This window comes from Cebus imitator, unplaced genomic scaffold (genome assembly GCF_001604975.1).
Source record: "Cebus imitator isolate Cc_AM_T3 unplaced genomic scaffold, Cebus_imitator-1.0 Scaffold117, whole genome shotgun sequence".
Lineage (NCBI taxonomy): Eukaryota > Metazoa > Chordata > Mammalia > Primates > Cebidae > Cebus > Cebus imitator.
In genome coordinates this window covers 489,335-513,261 of record NW_016107432.1, presented here as the reverse complement: position 1 = coordinate 513,261, position 23,927 = coordinate 489,335, and the positions used below count along the sequence as shown (strand labels likewise).

General features: G+C 36.5%; 2 protein-coding genes across 8 annotated transcripts in view; one reads left to right on the top strand and one right to left on the bottom strand.

The window, feature by feature from the left end:
- Nucleotides 1-1,442, top strand: part of SLC35A1 (solute carrier family 35 member A1) — a 33,899-nt gene extending 32,457 nt beyond the window's left edge. For all 3 annotated transcript variants that reach the window (XM_017538906.2, XM_017538907.2, XM_017538905.2), the window contains one exon: nucleotides 435-1,442. In XM_017538906.2, the coding sequence (XP_017394395.1) occupies nucleotides 435-562 (128 nt within the window). In that variant the 3' untranslated portion in view covers nucleotides 563-1,442. The remainder of the gene's footprint in view (nucleotides 1-434) is intronic.
- A 921-nt stretch (nucleotides 1,443-2,363) lies between these two features.
- The window catches only part of RARS2 (arginyl-tRNA synthetase 2, mitochondrial), an 84,797-nt gene continuing 63,233 nt past the window's right edge, over nucleotides 2,364-23,927 (bottom strand). For 4 of the 5 annotated variants that reach the window (XM_017538901.2, XM_017538902.2, XM_017538903.2 and 1 more), the window contains 12 exons: nucleotides 18,925-19,083; nucleotides 17,338-17,444; nucleotides 12,737-12,832; nucleotides 9,613-9,673; nucleotides 8,305-8,381; nucleotides 7,417-7,541; nucleotides 6,695-6,762; nucleotides 6,502-6,611; nucleotides 6,008-6,103; nucleotides 4,685-4,759; nucleotides 3,334-3,397; nucleotides 2,364-2,877 (listed from right to left, as the gene is read on the bottom strand). In XM_017538901.2, coding sequence (XP_017394390.1) covers nucleotides 2,791-2,877; nucleotides 3,334-3,397; nucleotides 4,685-4,759; nucleotides 6,008-6,103; nucleotides 6,502-6,611; nucleotides 6,695-6,762; nucleotides 7,417-7,541; nucleotides 8,305-8,381; nucleotides 9,613-9,673; nucleotides 12,737-12,832; nucleotides 17,338-17,444; nucleotides 18,925-19,083 — 1,125 coding nt within the window. In that variant the 3' untranslated portion in view covers nucleotides 2,364-2,790. The remainder of the gene's footprint in view (nucleotides 2,878-3,333; nucleotides 3,398-4,684; nucleotides 4,760-6,007; nucleotides 6,104-6,501; nucleotides 6,612-6,694; nucleotides 6,763-7,416; nucleotides 7,542-8,304; nucleotides 8,382-9,612; nucleotides 9,674-12,736; nucleotides 12,833-17,337; nucleotides 17,445-18,924; nucleotides 19,084-23,927) is intronic. The other variant, XM_017538900.2, reaches the window with a different exon arrangement.

The following is a 23,927-nucleotide window of genomic DNA, read 5'->3' as shown; positions in this document are numbered from 1 at the left end:
GGACGCCCCTCCCCCACAGAGCTGTACCGTCCCGGGTTCAGCTGCACTTGCTGTGAAACTCTCAATCCAGAGTTTCTGGTTGCTGTTCTTTTGTGGGGGTGGGGCCAGCCGAGCCTGATCGCCTGGCTCCCTGCCTCAGGGCCTTTTTTAAGTTGGTGTTCCAGTCGCCTGTTGCAGAGGCACCGGGGTCTGTTTGTTTTCCCTTGTGGCCACTGACTGTGCTGGCTTAAACAGCGACACTGAGGTTTGTTGCGTTTTTTTTTTTTTTTTTTTTGCTGTAATGGAAGACCTTTCTAAACCTTACCATCATTAAAATATCATCTGATAGTGTTAACCCACAATTAAGAGTTTTCACAATTTTAAACTGATCATTGTTAGGCAGTTTTAAGACATACATACAGATAAAGCTGTTTTGTTTTTTTTTTTCTTTTCAGCACTCACCTTTGCTCTTGGTACTCTTCTTGTATGTGTTTCCATATATCTCTATGGATTACCCAGACAAGACACTACATCCATCCAACAAGGAGAAACAGCTTCAAAGGAGAGAGTTATTGGTGTGTGATTTTAGCCTCACATGAGACTCCTGTTAAGACTAAACCATTAGCATTAGAGCCTTAAGTCAATCCCAGAAGGTAGCATAAACAAATAACAAATTAACTGTATGGCCTAAGAATTAAGATCAGTGCTGTATGTGGAAATAACAAAAAAAAAAGCTATCCGAGTGAACTGTTAATACAGAAACTTAATGTGGACCTGTTTGGGGTCAAACTATATCGTTTTAGAATGAAAGAATTTTATTACTGTGTATTTATATATAATTTGTACATAAAAAGTATGGAGATGATGTAGTGTTTTTAAAAAAATCATGTGAGGCTACAATATTCAAGTAACAAAGTTTGGGACAATGTGTAAGGGTTAAAGTGCCAAAGCCATTTCTGTACTAGCTGTTCTCTTGTTCAGGTACCAGGGGAGAAGGATGACCTCTCCTTGTTCTCCTATTCATGTACAGTATTTTGTCCTAGCAGCCGCAAAGACCTAGCTTTTTTCTTACAAGAAGCAGAAACAAGACAGGCTAGTTCAGAAACAAACAATGTGTAACCTCTCAAAATGAATCTATTTCATAACTCAGACAATGATTTCTGGGTGGTGATGAGTACCCCTTTAGTGCTGTATTTGTGCCATTCATTGTCTGGTTCATATTTCTTTGCTGTTAGATGATATACTTTTCTTCAAAAAAATTTCTAATGTCACTTTTGTACTTTTTTAAATAAAGTATGTTTAACTGTTGGGCTCTCAATAATTTGTGAAATTTCAGTGTTTTTAAAAACATTTCTATAATGTTAAAGGGGAAATTCAGCAATAAACGTCTTTATATAAATTCTGTTTAATCACTTTTTTATATTATAGATATGACCATTAAGATAATGCACTTGTATTTTCCACATGTGGAGTTGTATAGTTAGGGTTCTCTGGCTGCAAATCAACTCTGGCAAGCCTTAGGCAAAAAAACACTTTTTAAGAAGGTCCACAATCAGGGCTATAGGAGTCTAGGTTCTAAGAATTAATAAACAGTCTTTTCAGCTTTTGTAAAGATTCGACTCTAACCATTACTGTTCCTGTATGATTTCACTCAAGATTCAAATACTGAGGAAGACACTACTGATCTTGGGAGGAGAAAGTTTCTTCAAACAAGTAGAGAGGGACGGTGGATGTGTAAAACATGTCCCTACTTTACATTTTTATCCCATGGCTGGCTTATACTAAGAAAAATTTGACACTAAGAGGAAAATTTGCTATCTGGGAGGTAATTCACTTAAATTGTAACTGCTGCATCTTTTCTAGGACTAAGAAGGTAAGCCATAATTGCTAATATGAAACAATTCTCACTCTTAACTACAAAAGCTTCAGTTTGTGCTAATTTGCTTTTCTACTCATAAAAACAGTACTGGTTGCTGGTATTCAAAAGACTACTACTAGCAACATTTAGAATAAATTATAGCAGACCTGAATGGAAATGCTGAGGATAGCCATACTGATCAAACACACCATATCCTACTCTTGTTGCCTAAGCCATGCTCATGCTATCTAATGAAGCCACATAAAATGTATGTTACCAATATGAAGATACATGAAGGAAACTATAAGAAACTCCATTTCAAATTATGGTTGAATTAATGGATTACATTTTACAAAAAGATCCTAATTCAATGTCTTTACAAGTAATTCCCTGCTATTAAAATGTACTTAGTTCCTGAGTTCACAAAGTAAGAGTTACCTGTATATATTAACTCAAAGGGAACATAAGATGTATTCTCTCTGGGAGTAGTTGTCAGCTATATTGACAGAAAGATGCTTATTTTTGATCTCCCTATGTTTATTCCAAACTAGCCACAATTACAAGAAAATTGAGACCCCCACCCCCCACCAATTCTTTTATGAAAACATTAAAAATCATTCAGTTATAAGAATAGTTTCTGGAAGAATGACATGGTAAGAAATTTCAAGCCAATGTTTCAACTCAAATCCTTATAGCCCCAATTAGGCCACAATGCTTTGGATTTAAAAAGTTTCAACTTAATGTCTATTTAAATACCTACTGACCATGAGAGAATTCAGATGACTTATTTAAGGATAAAGGCTGAATAACTTGACAAGTCATAGTTTAAAATACAGATTCTGACACCTATAAACTATATAGAATAATAGTTTAAATTTATTCTAAACAGTAAAGCATCTCAGAATAGATAACTAGAATTCATTTGACATTTTAAAAGCCATTTTAATTGGAAATTACATCCTACATACAGGTGTTATTCCAAGAAGTTTCATTCCATTGGCTAGGACAGAACGGACAGCTTTGAAAAGATGAAGTCTGGCCTACAAAATAAATCAAAGAATGACTTAAAATGTTCAACAACAGCCTAGCTATAAGTAAATTCATGAGAATGGTTTTAAAGGTAATTCTAACTTTAAAGCAGGAACAGTATGTCAAAGTGCTGTATAGTTATCATAGGCAAGAGAAGATAAATTCCTGGCATCCCTTACAGTAAGACCTGTACATAGGGTGTCATGGAGTAGGAGTGACAGTATCATCACACAGTATGGCTTCAGATAAGGTGACTTTATCACTATAATATTTCATATAGGAAAATGTGCTTCAGTCTAGCATATTGAGAAGTATATAAACATTGATTGTTACAGTCTGTTAGCTGAGGAAATATACTGCTTACAGTTGAACAGTAGAATGCTATTTTAGAAAAATTTACAAGACTGACTTAGTAATATTAGTCTAAGGAGCTAGACATTATACAGAAAACATTCAACATAACATACCCCAGCCACTTCGGGAGGACTATCTTTTATTTGTAGTGTTTTGTGTGCCACAGCTGCAAGATGACTGAAACAAGAAGAGAGAAATCATGATAGTACCAGCAGTAATTTCCTGTTGTAACATGTGAGCTTGATATGTAATCTTACTCCCTCAATAACGTTCAGAACCATTAAAGGATGTATTTAGAATTGTAAAGTTGAAACTGGAATTTAAAACTCAAGCTTTAGATCTTGGTCCTATTCTACGACTAAGAGGTGGGCAATTCTTAAGATTATGGTTTCACTGTTAATTTTACAAATATTGGAGATTCTTTTCTAATCATTTTTCCTCAATTTAGGCAGCCTACAATCAAATGTATAACACAGCATGGCCTTTCCCTCTGTATAGTGAGGTGGGGTAGAGAGTAGTTACTATCCACTCTCCACACACACTGGCCACCCTTCTTTAAAGTGTCTTTTAAATTTAGGTATGGCAGCAAGTAGAAAAATGTGCTAGAGAAATGATACTGAAGACATCAGTTTTAATGATAAAATGACATTTCATAAGACTGTGGCTTCTTCACCTCTGTATGTTTTAAGTGTCACAGGAAGAACAAAAACCTTACATAAATCTAGGGAAGACAAGGTAAAAAGCATAATCAAGAAAACAGTCCTGCTAAGTGTCTAATTTCAATAAATGTTGAGTAAAAGCAAAATTTCCTTTGTTAAATAGCTTTATGGGAAGATACAGCTGCTGCTATGTAAGAGTGGACTCAACTTCGATTCCAAGTTTCTAAAACAGACACCATGAAACTGTCATTAAAGAATAGAATAATTTTTCTAGCTTATTTTTCTGTGCCTCTGCTTAAAATCCCTGTATGGACCCCACCGCCCTGAAAGTAAGTCTAAATGCCTCATTGCATGGCATATAGGTTTATACACGCTTCATTTATCAGCCCTCCCAGGACAATGCTTATGGATCCTTTAAAATGTATTATGTTCTTGGTCAATGCTGGGCTTTTTCCTTCTTCTCAGCCACATTGCTTCTCCTGACTAATATCTCCTTTCCTCTGAGAAGCCCTCTCTGATCTCTCACGGCTGGGCTGGCTGCCCTAACACCATCTCTTACGTTCATTCTAATACACATGCACTGTGCTGTAACTGTAGTTGTCAGTTCCCATTCTCTAGACTATAGTGATAGTACCTTGTATCACTGAATGAATGAACATTAACTGCTAATTTGTATAGATGAAGCAATAATTTCTGCAACAGCACATCAGATTTTAGGCCAAGGAATTTGTTTATAGGAAACGTTTAGATGAAAGAAAAGTCTCAAATGTCATTAACGCCTGAAAACAGGAAGACTATAAAGTACCTTAAAGTTAGAAGGTAACTGACAATATGCCTGGGTTGAAGGTCTTGAGACGATCTGTAAAGTACCTCGTCGAACCTAAAAGATGACAGAACAGTGAACAGGAAATGACTACGTGTTACACTAAAGTAAAATATTAGACATCAAAAGATCGTAAATGTCAGACGGACTTGATATGATTCAGAACAGTAGGTATGGCCAGGTGCAGTGGCTCAAGGCTGTAATCCTAGCACTTTAGGGTAGAGTTGGGCAGATAACGAGGTCAGGAGTTCAAAAGCAGCCTGGGCAACATGGTGAAACCCTGTCTCTACTGAAAATACAAAAATTAGCCAGGCATGGTGGTGAGTGCCTGTAGTCCCAGCTACTTGGGAGGCTGAGGCAGGAGAATTACTTGAACCCAGGAGGCAGAGGTTGTAGGGAGCTTAGATCATACCACTGCACTCCAGCCTGTGCGTCAGTGTAAGACTCCCCCTCAGAAAAAAAAAAGGTATATGAAAAAGTGTGTACATTTGAAGGTAAAGGAACATTTTTCTTTCTTACAAATTCCTTGATGGCAGGGACTTTAAATCATCTTGATATTCCCTAGACCTAGTCCACAGCAAAAAGTTAAATCATGGCTGGTGAATGTAAAAAGCCTCCAGCCATGTTTAGGAACATAAAATATAAACTAGCAAAGTCTACCCTCAATGCTAAGAAAACCTGGTTGGCTTATTTTTCCTCACATTTGCTATTGTACATGTGGATAAACTTTTCTGATCCCAGGAAAGAACCACTGACTACTATTCGGCAATCAAAGAAAACCGCCTTGTTCATAACCACCCATATCTCTTGTAGAGACTAATTCCTTCAACAATGCCCATCAGAACTAAAATGTGTGGTCTCTTGCCTAGTGCAGGAGCATCAGATACATACATGTATTTGAGATGGTGAACCGAAACCAAGAGGGAAAATGGAGGACTTAATGGTCTCTAGGAAGCTGCACAAAGGCAGGTATTTTCCTTCATTTATCACAGAGGGCAAGAAGATGCTCTTTCTCAAAACTAAAAGGTTATGCTTTTATCAGGCTTTATGTGAACTAGAGGCAACTAGATGTGTGCTAATTCATCAGTGATACTCTGAAGACCCAGACTGTCCTTGAGCATTGGCTTAATCTATGGCCTCTGCCTGCCCTCAGAAGGCAAATAATCACTTTTTAGGCATACCTTTGGGAAAAGTCTAGAGGTAGGAGTTAAGCTACTGGCCTGCTGATCCTACTGGGCAGCAAAAATGCCAATAGCAATTTTGATAAGCAGAGGCACACTTGATGATCCCTGGAAACCATCATACCTGAGAAGATGCTGGAGAATTGAAACAGACTGTGGCTCTTGTAAACAAGCAGTGTTGAAGTCATTCAGGTAACCACATCCAAAAGTCTCTTCCAAACTGTTATCAACAGTTTAAAGTTAAAAACATCAAAAGATTAAAAAGACATAAAAAAGCACAGTGCTGCAAGTGATGAACATCACCTTATAATACACAATTTTGGTCTCCTTAATATAGTCCTAGACTTTGATGCCAACACTATTTGATTTGATACTTTAGTTTTCCCTAAATCTATTTCTTTAACCATACACAATGGAGGTAACAGTATATTCTTGGCAGGGTTATTCTGAGGACTAAGTAAGATAATACATGTAAATGTATTTCTTACATAGGTGTTCAATATAGACGATATTGAAAAAGCCCAGAACACAGGGCGTCTGGTCTTAGAATCACACCCTTCAGGACCTAGCCTGGGGAAGGACAGTGCAGCACAAGGTTTCCCTGCAGCCTCTTCTCACCTGTGGAGGCGGGCGTGTGTGTACTGTAGGAAGACTCCCGTGTCCCCGCGACTCTGGAAAACACGATCCCAGTTGAACTTGTAGTCAGATAAGAGTAAACCTTTGAAGTCCTAAAACGACAGAGAAAATCTTCACTGCTGGGATTTGCTCTAGTACCAAACAAAGGACCTCACAGATAGAAGTCTTAACAGACCTGAATAATGAGTGCTGCGAGTCCGACCCTCTCTGCAGTCTCCTGTGGGTTTTTGAGTTCTTTAGTTGCTGAAATACACAAAGGCAGCTATCTTTAGCCTACATGACACTGTGCCAATCATGGATCAAGGTGTAGATATGATCTGCCAAAACACGCTGACAATGAACAACAGTTTCAGAGTGGGCAATTTACTTCCCTCATTTAGGCTATTTTACCTTTGATAATGACATTTCCCCTGCCTACATTAAAAGGGAAATCCAAATTTATTTATTCAAAAAATATTTGTAGGAAAAATAAATTTAGATTTCTGATACTATATATATATAGTATCAGATATCCAAACTAAGTATCAGAGATATATATATATATATATCTCTGATACTTAGTTTTCCAAGGGTGAAGGTTAAAGTCACAAGGACTTGTGACTTGTATCTAAATTATAACACACAAACTTCACAAAGCCACCCACACAACAGAATGACAATGCTCAAGCTCTCCATGAAAAGAGGACCAAGGTTACAGTAATTCAGATTATTGAAGTGACCAATTCCTGAGTAGCAAGTATAAAAATTCTGGCACCTCTAATTAGTGAAAGCTATTTTTGACAAAGTTAGTGACACTTCAATAGAGGGACAGTCATAATAAATCACACTGCCCAAAGTCTAGGATAACATAAAAGTGGCATGTAAGTTATGATTTTAATAAGAAAAAACTGAATTCACTCTTAATCGAAGCCATGTTCTGTAGCATCCTTAATTGAATCTCATTTAAAACATCTTCCAGAAAAGTGACATCTCCTCTTCGAGTCTTCATTCCCTGCACTACTCCAAAGGGCACGTGCTGGCACCTAAAAGAGTGGGCATCTAGTTAACTGAAAACTAAACAAGAGCTGCTGCTGAAAGCATATAATACCGTTCAGGGAGTGGTTTGAACTTTAACCCTTATAGCAGAGTTTTTAATAAAATGAAACTGATGTGATTTGTATGCTACAAAGGACGTTAAGGACAGCTTCACTGTGCAGAGATAATCACCAACGTGATTAAATTACTAGTTCCCTTAAGGAGATGTGGATTAAGAATTTTGAAAACTAAGCCACTGAGAGCAGGTAACTAATAAAAATACAGCTATTAAATGTTCATAAGTGGGCCAGGCACGGTGGCTCATGCCTGTAATCCCAGCACTTTGGGAGGCTGAGGCTGGTGGATCACCTGAGGTCGGGAGTTTGAAACCAGCCTGACCAACATAGAAAAACCCCATCTCTACTAAAAATACAAAAATTTAGCTAGGCATGGTGGTGCACGCCTGTAATTTCAGCTACTTGGGAGGCTGAGGCAGGAGAATTGCTTGAACCCGGGACGCACAGGTTGCAGTGAGCTGAGATTGCGCTGTTGCACTCCAGCCTGGGCAACAAAAGTGAAACTCAGTCTCAGAAAAAAAAGTTTGTAAGCTGGAAATTATAACCAAGACATAATACAAAAAATCAAGCCTGCTTTTCCATGCTAGTATCTTGAAACAAAGAATTGAAATTTGAGTGAAAAACTTTAACCACTAGGTACATTTTCAGGATCAGCTGACCCTGAACAGGCAATTAAGAACCACACAGACATTACCTTTCTGCCCAGTCATATCCCATGATCTTCAGCATTTGGAATACTTGCTGAAAATGCTTTTTTTGTCCTTTATCTGTCTTGGGAAGAAAATATATGTAAAATAAAAGAACAGTGACAATGTACAAAAATAGGTTGGACTTGAATCAAATTAAGATATTTGAGGTTTGACAGACTAAAGTCATTGTCAATCGATACATTTTAAGTAAACACAAACAATATGTCCTGAGAAGAATGCCTAAGTGGAGTGCTCTACAAGGGAGGGAAAGGAGAGCCACAGCACTCCACCAAGTCAGGAGGACATGGGAACTTCAACCTTCTGAGTATTCTGTTTCAATTTCTTCCCTCTCAGCTATTACGACCCTGGTTTCTGAGACCAAAGCTAAGCTCTAAATAGATATCTGATGACAACTTTTCTTCTAAGTGGAAAGGAATGTTTCACATGGTAAGTAAGGAAAGGGGAAAAGATAATAGAATATCACTCAGCAATAAAATGAACAAACTACTGACAGGACAGCCTGATCTTGATGACTCTCCATGGCATTCATTATACTGAGAGAAAAAAGCCAATTTCAAAGATTACATATTGTATAATTCCATTTATACAACATTCTCAAAACGACAAAATTGTGCTAAAGAACAGAGCAGTGGGTGCAAGGGGTTAGGACTGGGGTGAAGGTGTGATTATTAAGTGGTTCACCATGAGGGAGTTTGTTTTGTGATGGAACAGTTCTATACTCTGAATGTGGTGGTAGTTACATGAATCTATACATGTGACAAAGTCTCATAAAAACATACCTACATAAACATTGACAGGAAAGTACATGTAAAAGTTGGTGAAATTTCAATAAGGTCTTGACCCATGTTAATTTCCTGATATTGACAAACAGTACTATGGTTATATATTATCTTTGGGGGGAAACACTGTACTATTTTTAAACTTCTTTTGAGTATTAAATTACTTCTTCAAAATAAAGTTATTTAAAAACAACTGTTAAGCCCAAATCAGAATTGAAAAATAAAAAACAAAAAAACTTGGCATTATAGTGACCTGTATATATGGTTAATTTCATATAACCATTTTACTGATTCAGGTAATTTTTTCTTACTATGAAGCAATCAATGTAAACTTTTTCATTTTTAAGCTTTTAAACTTTTAAATAATAGAAGTTGCCCTCTTTAAACATACTAAATGTTGACTTCTCTCTGTAGTTTGACAACTTTTTCCATAGCTTTTCAAGATGGCTTCAAATTTCTACCTCTGTAGTTTTCATGAGTTAGAGGTCATAACTTTGTGTTCTGATTACTTACCACATATATCATTGTATCAAAATTATACTTGTCCATTCGATCTATAGCAGCTGCAAGATCTCTGAAAAAGTGGCCATAAACCAAGATTTACTAAGCAGATCTGGGTAATAATTGGTTTTACCTATTTAATAGCAACAAGCATTTTCTAATTAAGAACTTAAATTATTCAGGAATTCCACCCACATTCAGATAATGCAAATATCACATTTTGATATAATATAAAAATAGGTTTGGGAAAAACAAAAACACTGGGAAAAATAATTAAAACCTAAAATACATACAAATAAAATAAATATATAAAAGCTCTACAAATAGTAATAACAACTAAAATAGCTCTGGGTGAAGTGTCTTGTAGGTAAAATGTTTTATGATGAAGTCTCCACTAAAAAGAATCACCCATTACTTATCTACAATATATTCTCTTAACGAACATATTTAAAATATAGATGATGTACTAAACAGGTGTCATCTAGATACTCTCCTATTAGTATTACTAAGGACTTTCAAAGCCTTGGGTCAGTCAGGGGGAAAATCTTCTAACACATTTTAAAAGACCGTAAAGTCCTTTGACAGAATTTCTCTCTCTCTTATCTCTGATTAAATACAAATAGCCAGTTTGTACATAGTATGAAATAATGAAAAACCATGAAACTTCATAAACTGAAATTTCAAGTCAAGGATTATGAAAGATTAAAGTTTAAAATTAGAGCTATTTTTGGTAACTATGTATGATACCAGAAAGATTGAAAAATTCAATCTTTTGAAATGTTAGGGATAATCAAAATGTCATGAGTACATACCTCATGATCCTGACATGGCACAGAGCATGCATTCTCAATGGAGGCAAAAACTGTTTTTTGAGGGGCAAAAAAAATTCTTTTTTTTTTTAATTTTATTTTTAGAAGCAGGATCTCACCCTGTCACCCAGGCTGGAGTACAGTGATGTGAACTCCCAGGCTCAAACAATCCTCTTGCCTCAGCCTCCTTGAGTAAGTAGGACTACAGGTGTGCACCTCCACACAAAGCTAATTACTTTTTAAATTTTTATTTATTTATTTTAAGACTGAGTCTTGCTCTGTTGCCCCGGCTGGAGTGCACTGGTGCGATATAGGCTCACTGCAATCTCCATCTCCTGGGTTCAAGACATTCTCCTGCCTCAGCCTGCTGAGTAGCTGGGACTACAGGTGTGCACCACCATGCCTAATTTTTGCATTTTTAATAGAGACAGGGTCTCATCATGTTGGCCAGGCTGATCCTGAACTCCTGACCTCAGGTGATCCACCCTTCTTGTCCTCCCAAAGTACAGGGATTACAGGCATGAGCCACTGCAAATTTTTTTGTAGAGAGGGTCTCATTATATTGCCCAGGTTGGTTTCAAACTTCTGGCCTCAAGAGATCCTCCTACCTTGGCCTCCCAAAGTTCTAAAATTACAGGTGTGAGCCACTACAGCTGGACAACAAAAAAATTTATTCTTCTTGCATAAACCACAGATATACATACAATATATAGAGAGATACAGAATATCTGTGGGATAAAATTTCATGAGGATTGGCAATTAGGAAAAATATGGCTGAAAAGGTTCCTTGGAGGGATTATAATTTTAAAAATGTTGAGAAACACCTGTATAGAAGATTAACACAAAAATGATGTCACAAATAGACACCTGTGTTGTATTTTTTTGGTTTCAGATAAGGACAAAACAAAGAGAAACTTTTTGATCCAAGGAAAAAACAAAAAAGAATAAGAAAAATTTCTAGGTTCAGTTTGTAGAAACTAAATTTCAAAGCCAAAGAAGTGTCAGGTCATTTAGTCCAGATCTCTCATTTAACAAAGTAGAGAATCATGCCCCAGAGAGTTAAATGACAGTCCCAGGTCTCCAGCCTCACACACTGCTCTTTTCAGTATTCTCCTGCACTTTTGTCTGCTATAACAACTCCTTTAATTTACACCCCACAAACAAAGGTATTCCACAAGAAACCCACTAGAAGGCAGAAGCAACTGATATTAAAGCAAAGTGAAAAATCAAACATTTCAATAAGTGGCAAAAAGACAATTATTTTCCCAAAGAAAAAAGAGAAAGTACAGGTGTTAAGGTAAATATACACAAAAGTCTGTATCTAATGACAACCTGAAAAAACACCAAGTCAGGATAGTTACAGAGACTTCATGTCATAGAGCCTCTATTCTGACAGGATATTTCTTTTTCCAAAGAAAAATATAGGTGTTGAAAAATTTAAGACCTAATGATAGCCCAAAAAAAAGACACCATCCAGACCCAGATAGTTACAGAGCCTCTGTTCTCAATGGATACTTCTTATAACCATTGTGCAAGGGTTTATTTCTTTAATCTGTCTAGCAATAATCAGTTGATACAAAAAACTTTTTACTATATATATGTGCTTATCTAGAAAAATACAAGATATATAAGTTCTTCTCACTTCCTAATCCCAATTGCATAAATTGGTAAAGGGAAATGTCAAAAAGTAATAGACAGTAAAAGATGAAATTCCTAAGGGGAAGTTAAGAGACTTGACTGGTTGCTTAAAGTTGTTTGGAACAAATTATGGTAGTTGATATAATAACAACAACAAAATATCATGACTTTATGTTACAAAAGTGAGTTGTGACCTAATATAAAATTCTGGTCTGGGAGACACTTTTGCCAGCAGTGCTTGTATGGATTTTATTATCATACCTTCTCTTTCCTATTAGCTTTGTCCCAGAAATAAGGGTGCTTGATAAACCCACTTCTTACTGATAAAGAGATTGCTCCCTGCCACAAAGGTCAGTCACAGAGATGGATGGAAAAAAAAGTGACATGGCTGCCTTCTCCTTCCGCCTGTTTTAACAAATTGCAATGAAGTCTGGTATTTATGTGCATGTAAGATGTTCTTTACAGCATGAGGAAACCCTTGTGCTAATATGGTCACCTTTTAGTATACATTTCCTTGCCAATGTGCCATTGTAACATACTTTTAGTTGATTATAAGTACTTCAGTTTTATAGTTTATAGAATACTGTAGTCAGCTGTGGGGTTAATAATGCATAATTAATTGTAAATAGTTTTTAATCTGAAAGCAACAGATTTAGAACGAAATGTTTACCCTCACAGAAGCTACAAACCTGGTTGCATAGAGAGAAGTCCCATCACTTCGCATTACAGTGCAAATTGAAGAGGGGTCACCATTCCCAGATATATCTACTACAGCAGTTCCTTTTCTAGAAATGCAAAAAGGTAACTCTGAAGCAACATAATAAATTCAGACCTTTAAAATTATAATATCTAAAAGTTTAGCAAACCAGAAGGTATTTTTATTACCCACATAGCAATAAGCAGTGCTAATTCAAGCTTTAACCAAGAATGGAAAAACGGAATATGATTGAGAATCTCTTACGAATGGGTATAATGTAATTAATATTTGGTTATCCTCCCTTTTAAATCTGTAGCTCCGGATAAGGTACCCAGATAAAATCTTTAATATACCTAGTTGAAAAATAAGATGCAGCTGCATTGTAACTATGAAATGTCACAGATTCTCCTTCTAATTCATGGCATTATAACATTCAATATTGGGCTAATTTTTAACATGCCACAAAGTACCTGAGTATTATAAAACCACAGATTTTTGTCTTTCCTGCATGACCAAAATTGGAATCTGTATATGACAATCCAAAAATTTTCCTTAAGGACATTACTGAGGATGCTATTAATCACATTTCATGTCTTCTTTATAAATATGACAGGAGAAATTTTGCTTTGGTTCTATGAAAAGTGACATGTCTCTTAAGCAATTGGTTTGTCTCTACATTATAGATGTCTAGGCTTCTTTTGCTGGTATTTCTCTGTTTAGCCAACAGGAAGCTAAAAGCTACATTAGAAAAAATTAGGCAAGAAACAGAAATAAAAGGCATCAAAATTGGGAAAGAAGTTAAATTGTCTCTGCAGGCAATACGATTTTTTTTTTTCTTTTTTGCAATATGATCTTATAAATAGAAAACCCTAAAGATTCCACCAAAAGACTGTTAGAATAAATGAATTTCATAAAGTTGCAATATAGAAAATCCACATATAAAATCACATTTTTTTTTTTTGAGACAGTCTCACTCTGTCACCCAGGCTGGAGTGCAGTGGCACAATCTCAGCTCATTGTAAACTCCACCTCCTGGGTTCAAGTAATTCTTGCCTCAGCCTCCCAAGTAGCTGGGATTAGGCGTGCGCCATCATGCCTGGCTAATTTTTGTGTTTTTAGAAGAGACGGGTTTTCACCATGTTGACTAGGCTGATCTCGAACTCCTGACCTCATGTGATCCACCGGTCTCGGCCTCCCAAAATGCTGGGATTACAGGTGTGAGCCACTGTGTCCAGCCAAAAATCAGTAGCATTTCTACACACAACAACAAACTATCTGGAAAAAATTTCATTTTACAATAACATCAACAAAATTAAAATAGGAATAAATTTAACCAAAGAGCTAAAATATCTATATACTGAAAACGATATAACACTAATGAAAGAAATCAAAACACACAGATAAATGGAAAGGTATTCTGTATTAATGGACTGGAAAAATCAATGTTGTTAAATGTCCATACCACCAAAAGCAATCTATAGATTCAGTGCAATCCCTATCAAAATTCCAACAACATTTTTCATAGAAATAGAAAAAAAAATCATGAAATTCATATGGAACCACAAAAAACCCCAAATCCCCAAAGCAATATTAAGCAAAAAAAAACCCACAAAAAACAAAAGACAAAGTTGGGCCAGCTGTGGTGGCTCACGCCTATAATCCCACCACTTTGGGAGGCCAAGGCAGGCAGATCACTTGAGGCTGGGAGTTCAAGACCAGCCTGGGCAACATGGTGAAACTGCATCTCTACTAAGAAATGCAAAAATTAGCTGGGTGTGGTGGCACATGCCTGTAATCCCAGCCACTTTGGAGGCTAAGGCAGAAGAATTGCTTGAACCTTGAGGCGGAGGTTGTAGTGAGCCGAGGTAGCACCACTACACCACAGCCTGGATGACAAAGCCAGACCATGTCCCCCCACCAAAAAAAAAGAACAAAACCTGAAGGCATCGCACTACCTAATCTCAACATCTACTACAAACTATAGTAATCAAAACAGTATCATACTGGCACAAAAACATAGAGACCAACAAAATAGAACAGAGAGCCTAGATACAAATTCACACATTTATGGTCAACTGATTTTTGAAAAAGGTGCAAAAATAACACAGTAAGGACAGTTTCTTCAATAAATGACATTGGGAAAATTGGATACCCATATGCAGACGAATGAAACTAGACCCTTATCTCTCACCATGTAGAAAAATCAACTCAAGAGGGAGTAAAGACAAATCTAAGACCTGATTTGTAAAACTATTAAGAGGAAAATGCTGAAGTCTTGGTAAAGATTTCTTGGAGCTAATCCTCAAAGCACAGGCAACAAAAGCAAAAATAGACAGATGGGATTGCATAAAACTATAAAAGGTTCTGCATAGCAAAGAAAACAATCAACAAGGCAAAGAAACAACCTAGAGCCTGAAAGAAACTACTTGGAAAACATACATCTGATAAGCGGTTAATATCCAAAATATATAAGGAACTCAACTCAATGGAAAAACAACAACAAAAAAACCAAACCAAACCAACACCACCAACAACAAAAATACCAAATTAAAAAGTGGGCCAAAGAAGCCATTATCTTCAGCAAGCTAATGCAGAAACAGAAAACCAAACCCCACATGTTCTCACTTATAAGTGGGAGCTGAACAATGAAAACACACGGAAACCGAGAAAAAGAACACACACTGGGGCCTGTCAGGGAGGTGGGGGAGGGAAAGTATCAAGAAAAATAGCTAATGCATGCTGGGCTTAATACTTAGGTGATGGGTTGATAGGGGCAGTACACATTTACCTATGTGACAAACCTGCACATCCTATATACATGTCCAAGAACTTAAAAAAAAAAAAAAAAAGTGAGCCAACGACCTGTATAGACATTTCTTAAAAGAAGACATGGGTGGGTGCAGTGGCTCATGACTGTAACCCCAGTACTCTGGGAGGCTGAGGCAGGCTGATCATGAGGTCTGGAGTTCAAGACCAGCCAGGCCAACATGGTGAAACCCCGTCTCTACTAAAAATATAAAAATTAGCTGGGTGTGGTGGTGAGCGCCTGTAGTCCCAGCTAGTAGGGAGGCTGAGGCAGAAGAATTGCTTGAACCCAGGAGGCAGAGGTTGCAGTGAGCCGAGATCGGGCCACTGCACTCCAGCCTGGGTGACAGAGCGAGAATCCATCTTAAACCAACAAACAAAAAGAAGACACAAAAGGCTAACACATACATGAAAAGGTGCTGAACATCTCTAATCATCAGGGAAATGCAAAATTAAAACCACAATCCACAATGAGACATTTCTTCACACCTGTTAAGACAGCTTTTATATTAAAAAAAAAAAAAGATATATGTTGGCAATGATGTGAATAAAAGGGAACCCTTGTACACTGTTGGTGAGAATGTTAGTAGAGCCTTTATGGAAAATAATGTGGAAGTTCATCACAAAACTGAAAACAACCATATGATCCAGCAAACTCACATCTGAGTATACATCCAAAGAAAATGAAATCAGTATGTCCAAGTGATATCTGTCCTACCATGGTTACTGTAACATTATTCACAATAGCCAAGGTATGAAACAACCCTAACAGATGAATGGATTTTAAAATATACAACAGGTAACAGCCTTAAAAAAGAAGGAAATCCTGTCATTTGTGACAACATGGATAAACTGAAAGGACATTATGTTCAGTGAAATAAGCGATGCACAGAAAACAAATAAGTATAATCTCACATGTGGAATCTAAAAACTTCTATTTCATAGAAGCAGAGAACTAGAATGGAGGTTACCAAGGGCAGGGAATGGGGAGATGTTGGTTAAAGGCTACAAAGTTTTATGTAAACAGGAGAAGTTCTGGAAATCTACTGTACAGCACTGTGAGTATAATTAACAATAATGTACAGTACACTTGAAAACCGCTAACAGAGTAGATTTTAAATGTTCTCCTCATAGATAAGTATCTAAGGTGATGGATATGTTAATTAGCTTGATTTAAACATTTCACAATGTATATATAAATATCAAATTGTTATATACCATAAATATGTACAATATGTCATTCATCAATTATAACTTTGTTTTTTTAGAGAAAAAAATCTACAATAAGCAAAGAAATAGAATTCCAGGAGGGATATGCTAACATCATCTCCGACTTCCTATTACTTTTCCTGCCCCTAATTCCTGTTTTCCTCATTTTACTCTTTTAAAAGCCTGTTGTATTATACTTATTTTTACATGCTGCCTTAAATATTTTTTGAAAAGGCAGGGATTTAGTTTTAGAAGGTAAAATTGGGTCAAAAGATAAAAAATTTATTTCCTTTCTCAGTTATACTATTATCAGGTTGTATGACCTTAGGCAGATCACTTATATTTTCTGTGTCAGTTCCCAGTCTTATAAAAAACAAGTAACAGCCTTTCTCTAAACCTTAACAGCTTTTGCTATGGCAGCAAAATACAGAATGTGGGAAATACTTTGAACAGGAAAAAGCACTATGAAAAATGTCAAGAAAGCTGTGCACCGCATTCTGTTGTCCTTACTGAAAGGATAAGTCAATAACAATTTCAAAGAACAAATAATTTTACTAAAGAATAGTAACCTGATCATACATTGTTTTCAGTAGGAGTCCTTTACTCTCCAGCAACTTTAAGACTTCTTGAGATTTTTCACGATAAAATGATTCTCCTGAATATTCATCAAAATATATTCCCAGACGCTAAAAGAGTTCAGAAACAGACAAACAAATGTTAATTCAATTTCCTATTCTTACCCTAAGGCAAAATTAAGGATGCTCTGCCACCTGTCACACACATGAACACTGGGCGAGGTGGCTCACGCCTGTAATCCCAGCACTTGGGGAGGCCAAGATGGGCAGATCACGAGGTCAGGAGGTGGAGATCATCCTGGCCAACATGGTGAAACCCTGTCTCTAGTAAAAAAAAAAAAAAATACCGAAAAATTAGCCAGGGGCGGTGGCATGCACCTGTAGTTCCAGTTACTCAGGAGGCTGAGGTAGGGGAATCACTTGAACCTGGGCAGCAGAGGTTACAGTCAGCTGAGATTGTGCCACTGCACTCCAGCCTAGGCGACAGAGCAAGACTCCAGCTCAAAAAAAAAAAAAAAAAAAAAAAAAATTAGCTGGTGTGGTGGCTCATGCCCATAATCCCAGCCCTTTGGGAGGCTGAGGCAGGAGAATCACTTGCGCCCAGGAGTTCAAGACCAGCCTGGGCAAGATGGCAAGGACTTGTCTCTTTATTTTTGTTTAAAAAAAAATCTCCTGAAATACCACAGGGGGAAGATAAAACAATAACAACAACAAAAAATCACTCCTTTGCTCAAACCTCCTAATAGCTTCCACTATACCAGTCAAGTACTCACAACAGTACTGTGCTGTGCAATATAGTAATCACTAGGTCCAAGGGACAATCTAAACTGTTAAACTGGAATTAAGCGAAATAATGAATTTAGTTCCTCTGTCACACTATTTACACTTCAAGCCACATGTGGGCAGTGGCTACTGAAGATGGCGGCCACAGATACAGAACATTCCCATCACCACAAAAAGCACTGGACAGCCCTAGAGAAATTTTAGAAGTATGCCCCATACGCTACTAGCTCTTCAACCTTCTCCTGTCCTTCATCTTGCTTACTTACTCCAGTCACATGGGCTTCTTTACAAAACTCTCCTCATTTCACCTACAGACTGCATACCTGATCTCTCCAGCTAGCATCTAGCGCCATCTAATAAAAACATAGTTGCTTGTTTCTTGCTTTATCTTGAATTTGTTCAGTTTGTGCTCTGTCTCTAGGCTAGAATGTAAGATCCATAAGAGCAAGGGTTTTCCTCTTCTATTCACTGTTGTCCCCTACCTACCAAATGTTTATTAAATTAATCCATTTATTAACCATCATATATCAGCCTAAGGAAGTGTAAGAACAAAAAATAAATATGAAAAAGTGAACGAATGCTAGAAAAGAAAACCCAGATAAAAATGAAGTATGAGAATACCAGCTGATACTGCTTTAGGATTATTTTGCAGTTCTTTCAGCCCAAAAAACAAAATTTGAGTCCTAATTTTAAATTCATCTACAAATTTATTTTTAAAACACAAGCTTAACAAGTAACTTTACTACGCAGGTAACAGCCAAGAGCTGCAACGTATCATGAAAAGGCAGAAGGGAGAGTCAACCAGTACCTTGTAAATCCGAATGTACTCTTCAATGCTCAAGTCCCGGAATTTTTGCCACAGTGAAAGTGCTTGCACATCGCCTAGTTCCAATCGCTGAAAGAACTCCTGTGCCAATTTTGCTACACTTTTATCATCTGCTGCTTCTTTATTAACTTGTATATAAACCTAAAAGTACAATAGTACATTAAATAAAGTATGTTACCAGTCACTGTTATCTCTAATACGGAAATAAAGCAAAAAAGCACATGTTGAGAATTCTCATTTAATTTAACACAGACCCCCAGGGTAAGAACGCCTATTTAAGACTAAACTGGTGGCTGGGCTTGGTGGCTCAAGCCTGTAATCTCAGCACTTTGAGAGGCTGAGGCAGGCCGATCACCTGAGGTTGGGAGTTCGAGACCAGCTGACCAACATGGAGAAACCGTGTCTCTACTAAAAAACACAAAATTAGCCAGGCATGGTGGTGCATGCCTATAATCTCAGCTACTTAGGAGGCTAAGGCAGAACTGCTTGAGCACGGGAAGTGATAGTTGCGGTGAGCCGGGACTGGGCCATTGCACTCCAGCCTGGGCAACAAGAGTAAACTCTGTCTCAAACCAAAAAAAAAACCACTAAGCTGGTATTTCTATGTTGTTTTTTTCCCCCCAACATGCCAAATTATTATCCTGTAACTTCACTGAGAAAGGCCGAATAAAGTAGGATGGCTCGATCTGGCAAAGAAAGCCAAAGGATGATTTAGCATTTGCTTTTATGAAAGATTTTAAAACCGTTTTCTAAACAGCTTACTGTGTAAAGACCAGTAAAATAGGTAATATTGGTTAAAAAAAAAAAAAAAAGACAGCTTTTGGATAGTTAGTATAATTATGCTCTAAACTTAGGATCTTAAAAACTGTATGGAGCACCCACTCTGGAGTTTTATTTTGCACCATCTGTCTTAGCTACTTTAGTTCCACACCCAGCCAAGGACTAGCATGAAGTCGATGGCTTATTAAGGGCTCAGGTGTACTCTTCTAGCTCTAGGAATGTGTTTCCAATGTAGTTTCAATCATTTTCCAGTCTCCAAAATATAATGTTAATAAATGACATTAAAATATTAATATTATAGTTCAAGTAGTACCGAAGTTATACATATGGAATCCAAAGATTTACAAATTGTAACTCACTTGCAGGTTGAAACAGCAATAACTTTACTATCATATTATTTCCAGAAAGCTATTAAAGTTTCACGAAAGCAATAAAAATTGGTCAATAAACTATAAAAAAATAAGGCTTCTAAACTCTTATAGTGCTATTATCAAAATATCAGGACAGCAGTCCTGATAGAAAAATGATTTTATTGCTGGAGGACACATTGGCTTATACCCACTAGGTATTACCAACAAATGGGACAGGGCATTAAACATCTCTCAAGGTAAAAATGTTTCACCTTTCATAAATGATTTATGTTAATTACTGGAATGATAGACTTAAAGGAATAAATACTGCTAAAGAAAGGTTAAAATTACCTTTTGTTCTCCACCCCTCAGAAAAGAGTTAACATAGCAGGCTTGGTACTGTTATATTAAAATATTTTTCTTGCAAGGTTGATCACTGGCTGGCAACTATTAACTTAGATTTTTGGAAATGTTTCCACCAACTTAATGATAAAAGTGGTCACTGTGCCTAAACTGTGTGCAAACAATACGGCTTAGGCTGCACCTCCGCTTTCCTTCTGGGAGTTTGGGATTTAGTACATTCTAAGCAGAGGGTACCTACGTGACCAGCTCTCAACAAAAACCTTGGACATGGGGTATCTAATGAACTTTGCCAGTGGACATTTCCTAGGTATTCTCATAATTTGCTGCTGGACATATTACGCGCAACCTGTGTGACTTCACTGGGAAAATTTGGAAGTCTGGAAAGTCTGGTTTCCTCTGGACTTTATCCCATATGTGCCTTTTCCCTCTGCTGATTTTGCTTTGTATGCTTTCACTATAATATATCATAGCTACAAGTGGGACTATGCTGAGTTCTGCGAGTCCTCCGAACAAATCACTGAATTGGGGTGGGAAGGGGTGATCTTGGGATACTTGACACATATAAAAAACTGATGTCTATGTAGTCCTATTAGTAAGTCCAGAATAATATGTTACAATGCCAGTTAGAAAACAAAGAAGATTTTGGTAAGGTGTGGAAAAACAAAGAGGTAAGATAGTAAACTGCAGACTTCTTGACTTTTAAATGATCCAGCCATTGACACCTGCTTAACAGTCGAGGCTACAGATATTAAAAACATAAATATATATTCACAAACAGTTTTTTATTCTATCTCTCACACATATGCACATGTGCACACAAGTTTAAGTATGCATATGCAGAATGTCCTTATTTTCACAAAGGACTTCTTTTTTTTTTTTTTTTTCCCCCATAAAGCCTTTCTCCAGGGTGAAGTTTTTTTTGTTTTTAAATCTAGGACTTTAAACTCAAAAAGCCAAACATTAAAAAATCTACTATGCATTCAAAATAGAGATATGACTATTTTACAAAAAACTTCACCAGAATCTTCTCTTTCTTAAAAAATAGAAATACAAAATAAAAAGCCCTTCTTAATATTGTATTTCCGCAATATGTAGTTATAAAACAAACATTAGTGAAAATCAACTGACACTATCAAACAGAAGAACTTTAATAAGCACTTCCCAATATACTTGTAAATGCACAATACAAAACTATACAGTTACCATGAACCTTTTCTACCCTTGGAAAGGATGCATTTTGAAGATATCTTCCTTTAAGGCTAGATTTAGACATAAAGAAATAAAAAGGCAATTTTAAATTTGGATTTGATAATAAGAAGCATGGCTTAGTAAAGTTTTTGAGGATGGAAACAATTTTTCTTTTAAAAGAAAACACACACACACACAAAAGTTGTGTTTCCATTAGGGAATAAACTAAATGTCTTAGACTTCCTTAAACGAATATTAATATTCCTTTTCAACTATTTCTAGATGTTCGGCCTGCCAAAAAGCATAACATTTTATTTTGAATTTAACTGAGATAATTACAGTAAGCTCTTGGGCTGATCTGCCCAAATATAAAGAATTAAGCATGAAATTAAAAGTAGTAGGATAAGCCTTTCTTATGCCTTTAAACTTGATCCTAGAATATCATTGGCCACATGGGCTGAGTTTAACTCTTTACTGTGGGGCTCTAATCCCACTTTTAGCCATCCTTGTCTTAGAAATATTGAGAATAACTGCCAAGGATGGTTAGCAAATCTTAGAAACCATAGACCCTTTTATCATATATTTATGTCATCTATCTTAAAATGCACTGAATTTTTACCTCATTGTTTAGAAAAGAATATGTAAAAATATTCATGATTATAATTTGAACAACTTCATTGTTTAATGTTGTTTCATGCCTTGATCAGAAATTTCTTAGAGAACTGCTAGTTGATTCCTAATATTAAATGAAAAATTAAAGACATTCAAATGAGTTTATATAAATATAAACATATCAATACTGCAAACAGTTCACAATAAAGCCAAAATATGGCAGGTAAAAAAAAAAAATAACTAATTTGAGCTAATTCATGAGTTATCAAATTTCTCCTCCTTAATACATTATTTGTAGCATATAACTGTATTTCACCTTTTATTCATCTGTTAATATTTGGAATCTCCTCTTTTTACTCTGTGTACATACATAACCATATTCATGATATTTTACATCTTTATTCAGGGATGATAATTATTAACTCCTCCTAGATCACCACACAGTAGCATGTAATAAATGTCAACATTTCTCATGCTGAAAAAAGTATTTTTTGCACATTTCAATGGTGTCAGAAATTAGTGAGCTATTAATGTGTACTTTGTCCTTGCTAGGTATTTCAAAACTCATTCTAAGAGGACAATGAGACACTGTAGTATTGTCCCAAATAAGCAGAGAGATGGTAGAAAGCCAAGCAGTGTTGGGAAGGGACAGCAAGGAGCAATGGCCAAGTGGAGAAACTGCTAGGATAGAGGAAAGGAGAATTACCTGCATTGGGGAGGAGATGGGGAAGATTTCCAGGAGGGGCAGAAGGTAACAAGCCCCTGGGGTGGTGCAGACCCTCAGTGGGAAATGGTTCATGGTGCGTCTACATAGCGACCTGGTCTCTAGGCCAGTGGACAGGAAAAGGACCACCAGCTGATGTCCGTCAAACAAGAAGAGCTGCATGCCTCCAAGCATCATGTAGGCTGGGGTACTAAACATATAAAAGGCCAGTGTGCACTGAAGACAAGAAGAATCCTCTAAGACTGTCCTAGGAAGCACATAAGAGCCTGGGGAGCTTTGTGTGATTTGGGAAGCGGGAAATCCTTAACAATGACTTACACTGACTATTACCACTCTCAAAAGTGATGGCTGAAATCAGATTTTCTTACACTTATAAGAACTATTTCTTACATATAAATGTCATAGAGGAGCAAAATTCACACTAGCCATAACAATAACATTCCCTGGAAAAAAGAAATATAACCTAACCAATGATGAAATTTTGAATGCAATTTTCATAAAATAAAAATTTCAACTGCATAAATATCCCTACATATGACAAGAATTGATTTAGTCTTGAATTATTGACTTAAAGTTGAGGAATTGTTTGGTGACTCTAAAGTTAGGAAAAATATTGTCTCTTGAGGAATACATACTACTTCTATGTTTTTAAAAATGAGAGCAAGTAAACAGTATCACTCATTAAATTGGTGCTTTGATCTTGTCCTATTTTTTAAAATACGTTTTGCCTTCTGATATGGAAAGCTCAGAGTCAAAGCTATTATATAATATTACCTAGTGATATATTAACCCCTGACTTTCTATTTTTCTTTTATTAAACACTCATCACTGTAATTACCTTAAATCCTTTTAGAAGGGGCAAAGTAGAAATACTGAAATAGAACCTTTGGAGGTCAATTTGAACTTAAGAAAAAATTTATATTATTTGTGTTATTATGTACCTTTATTTTTATTTTTTGAGAGACAGA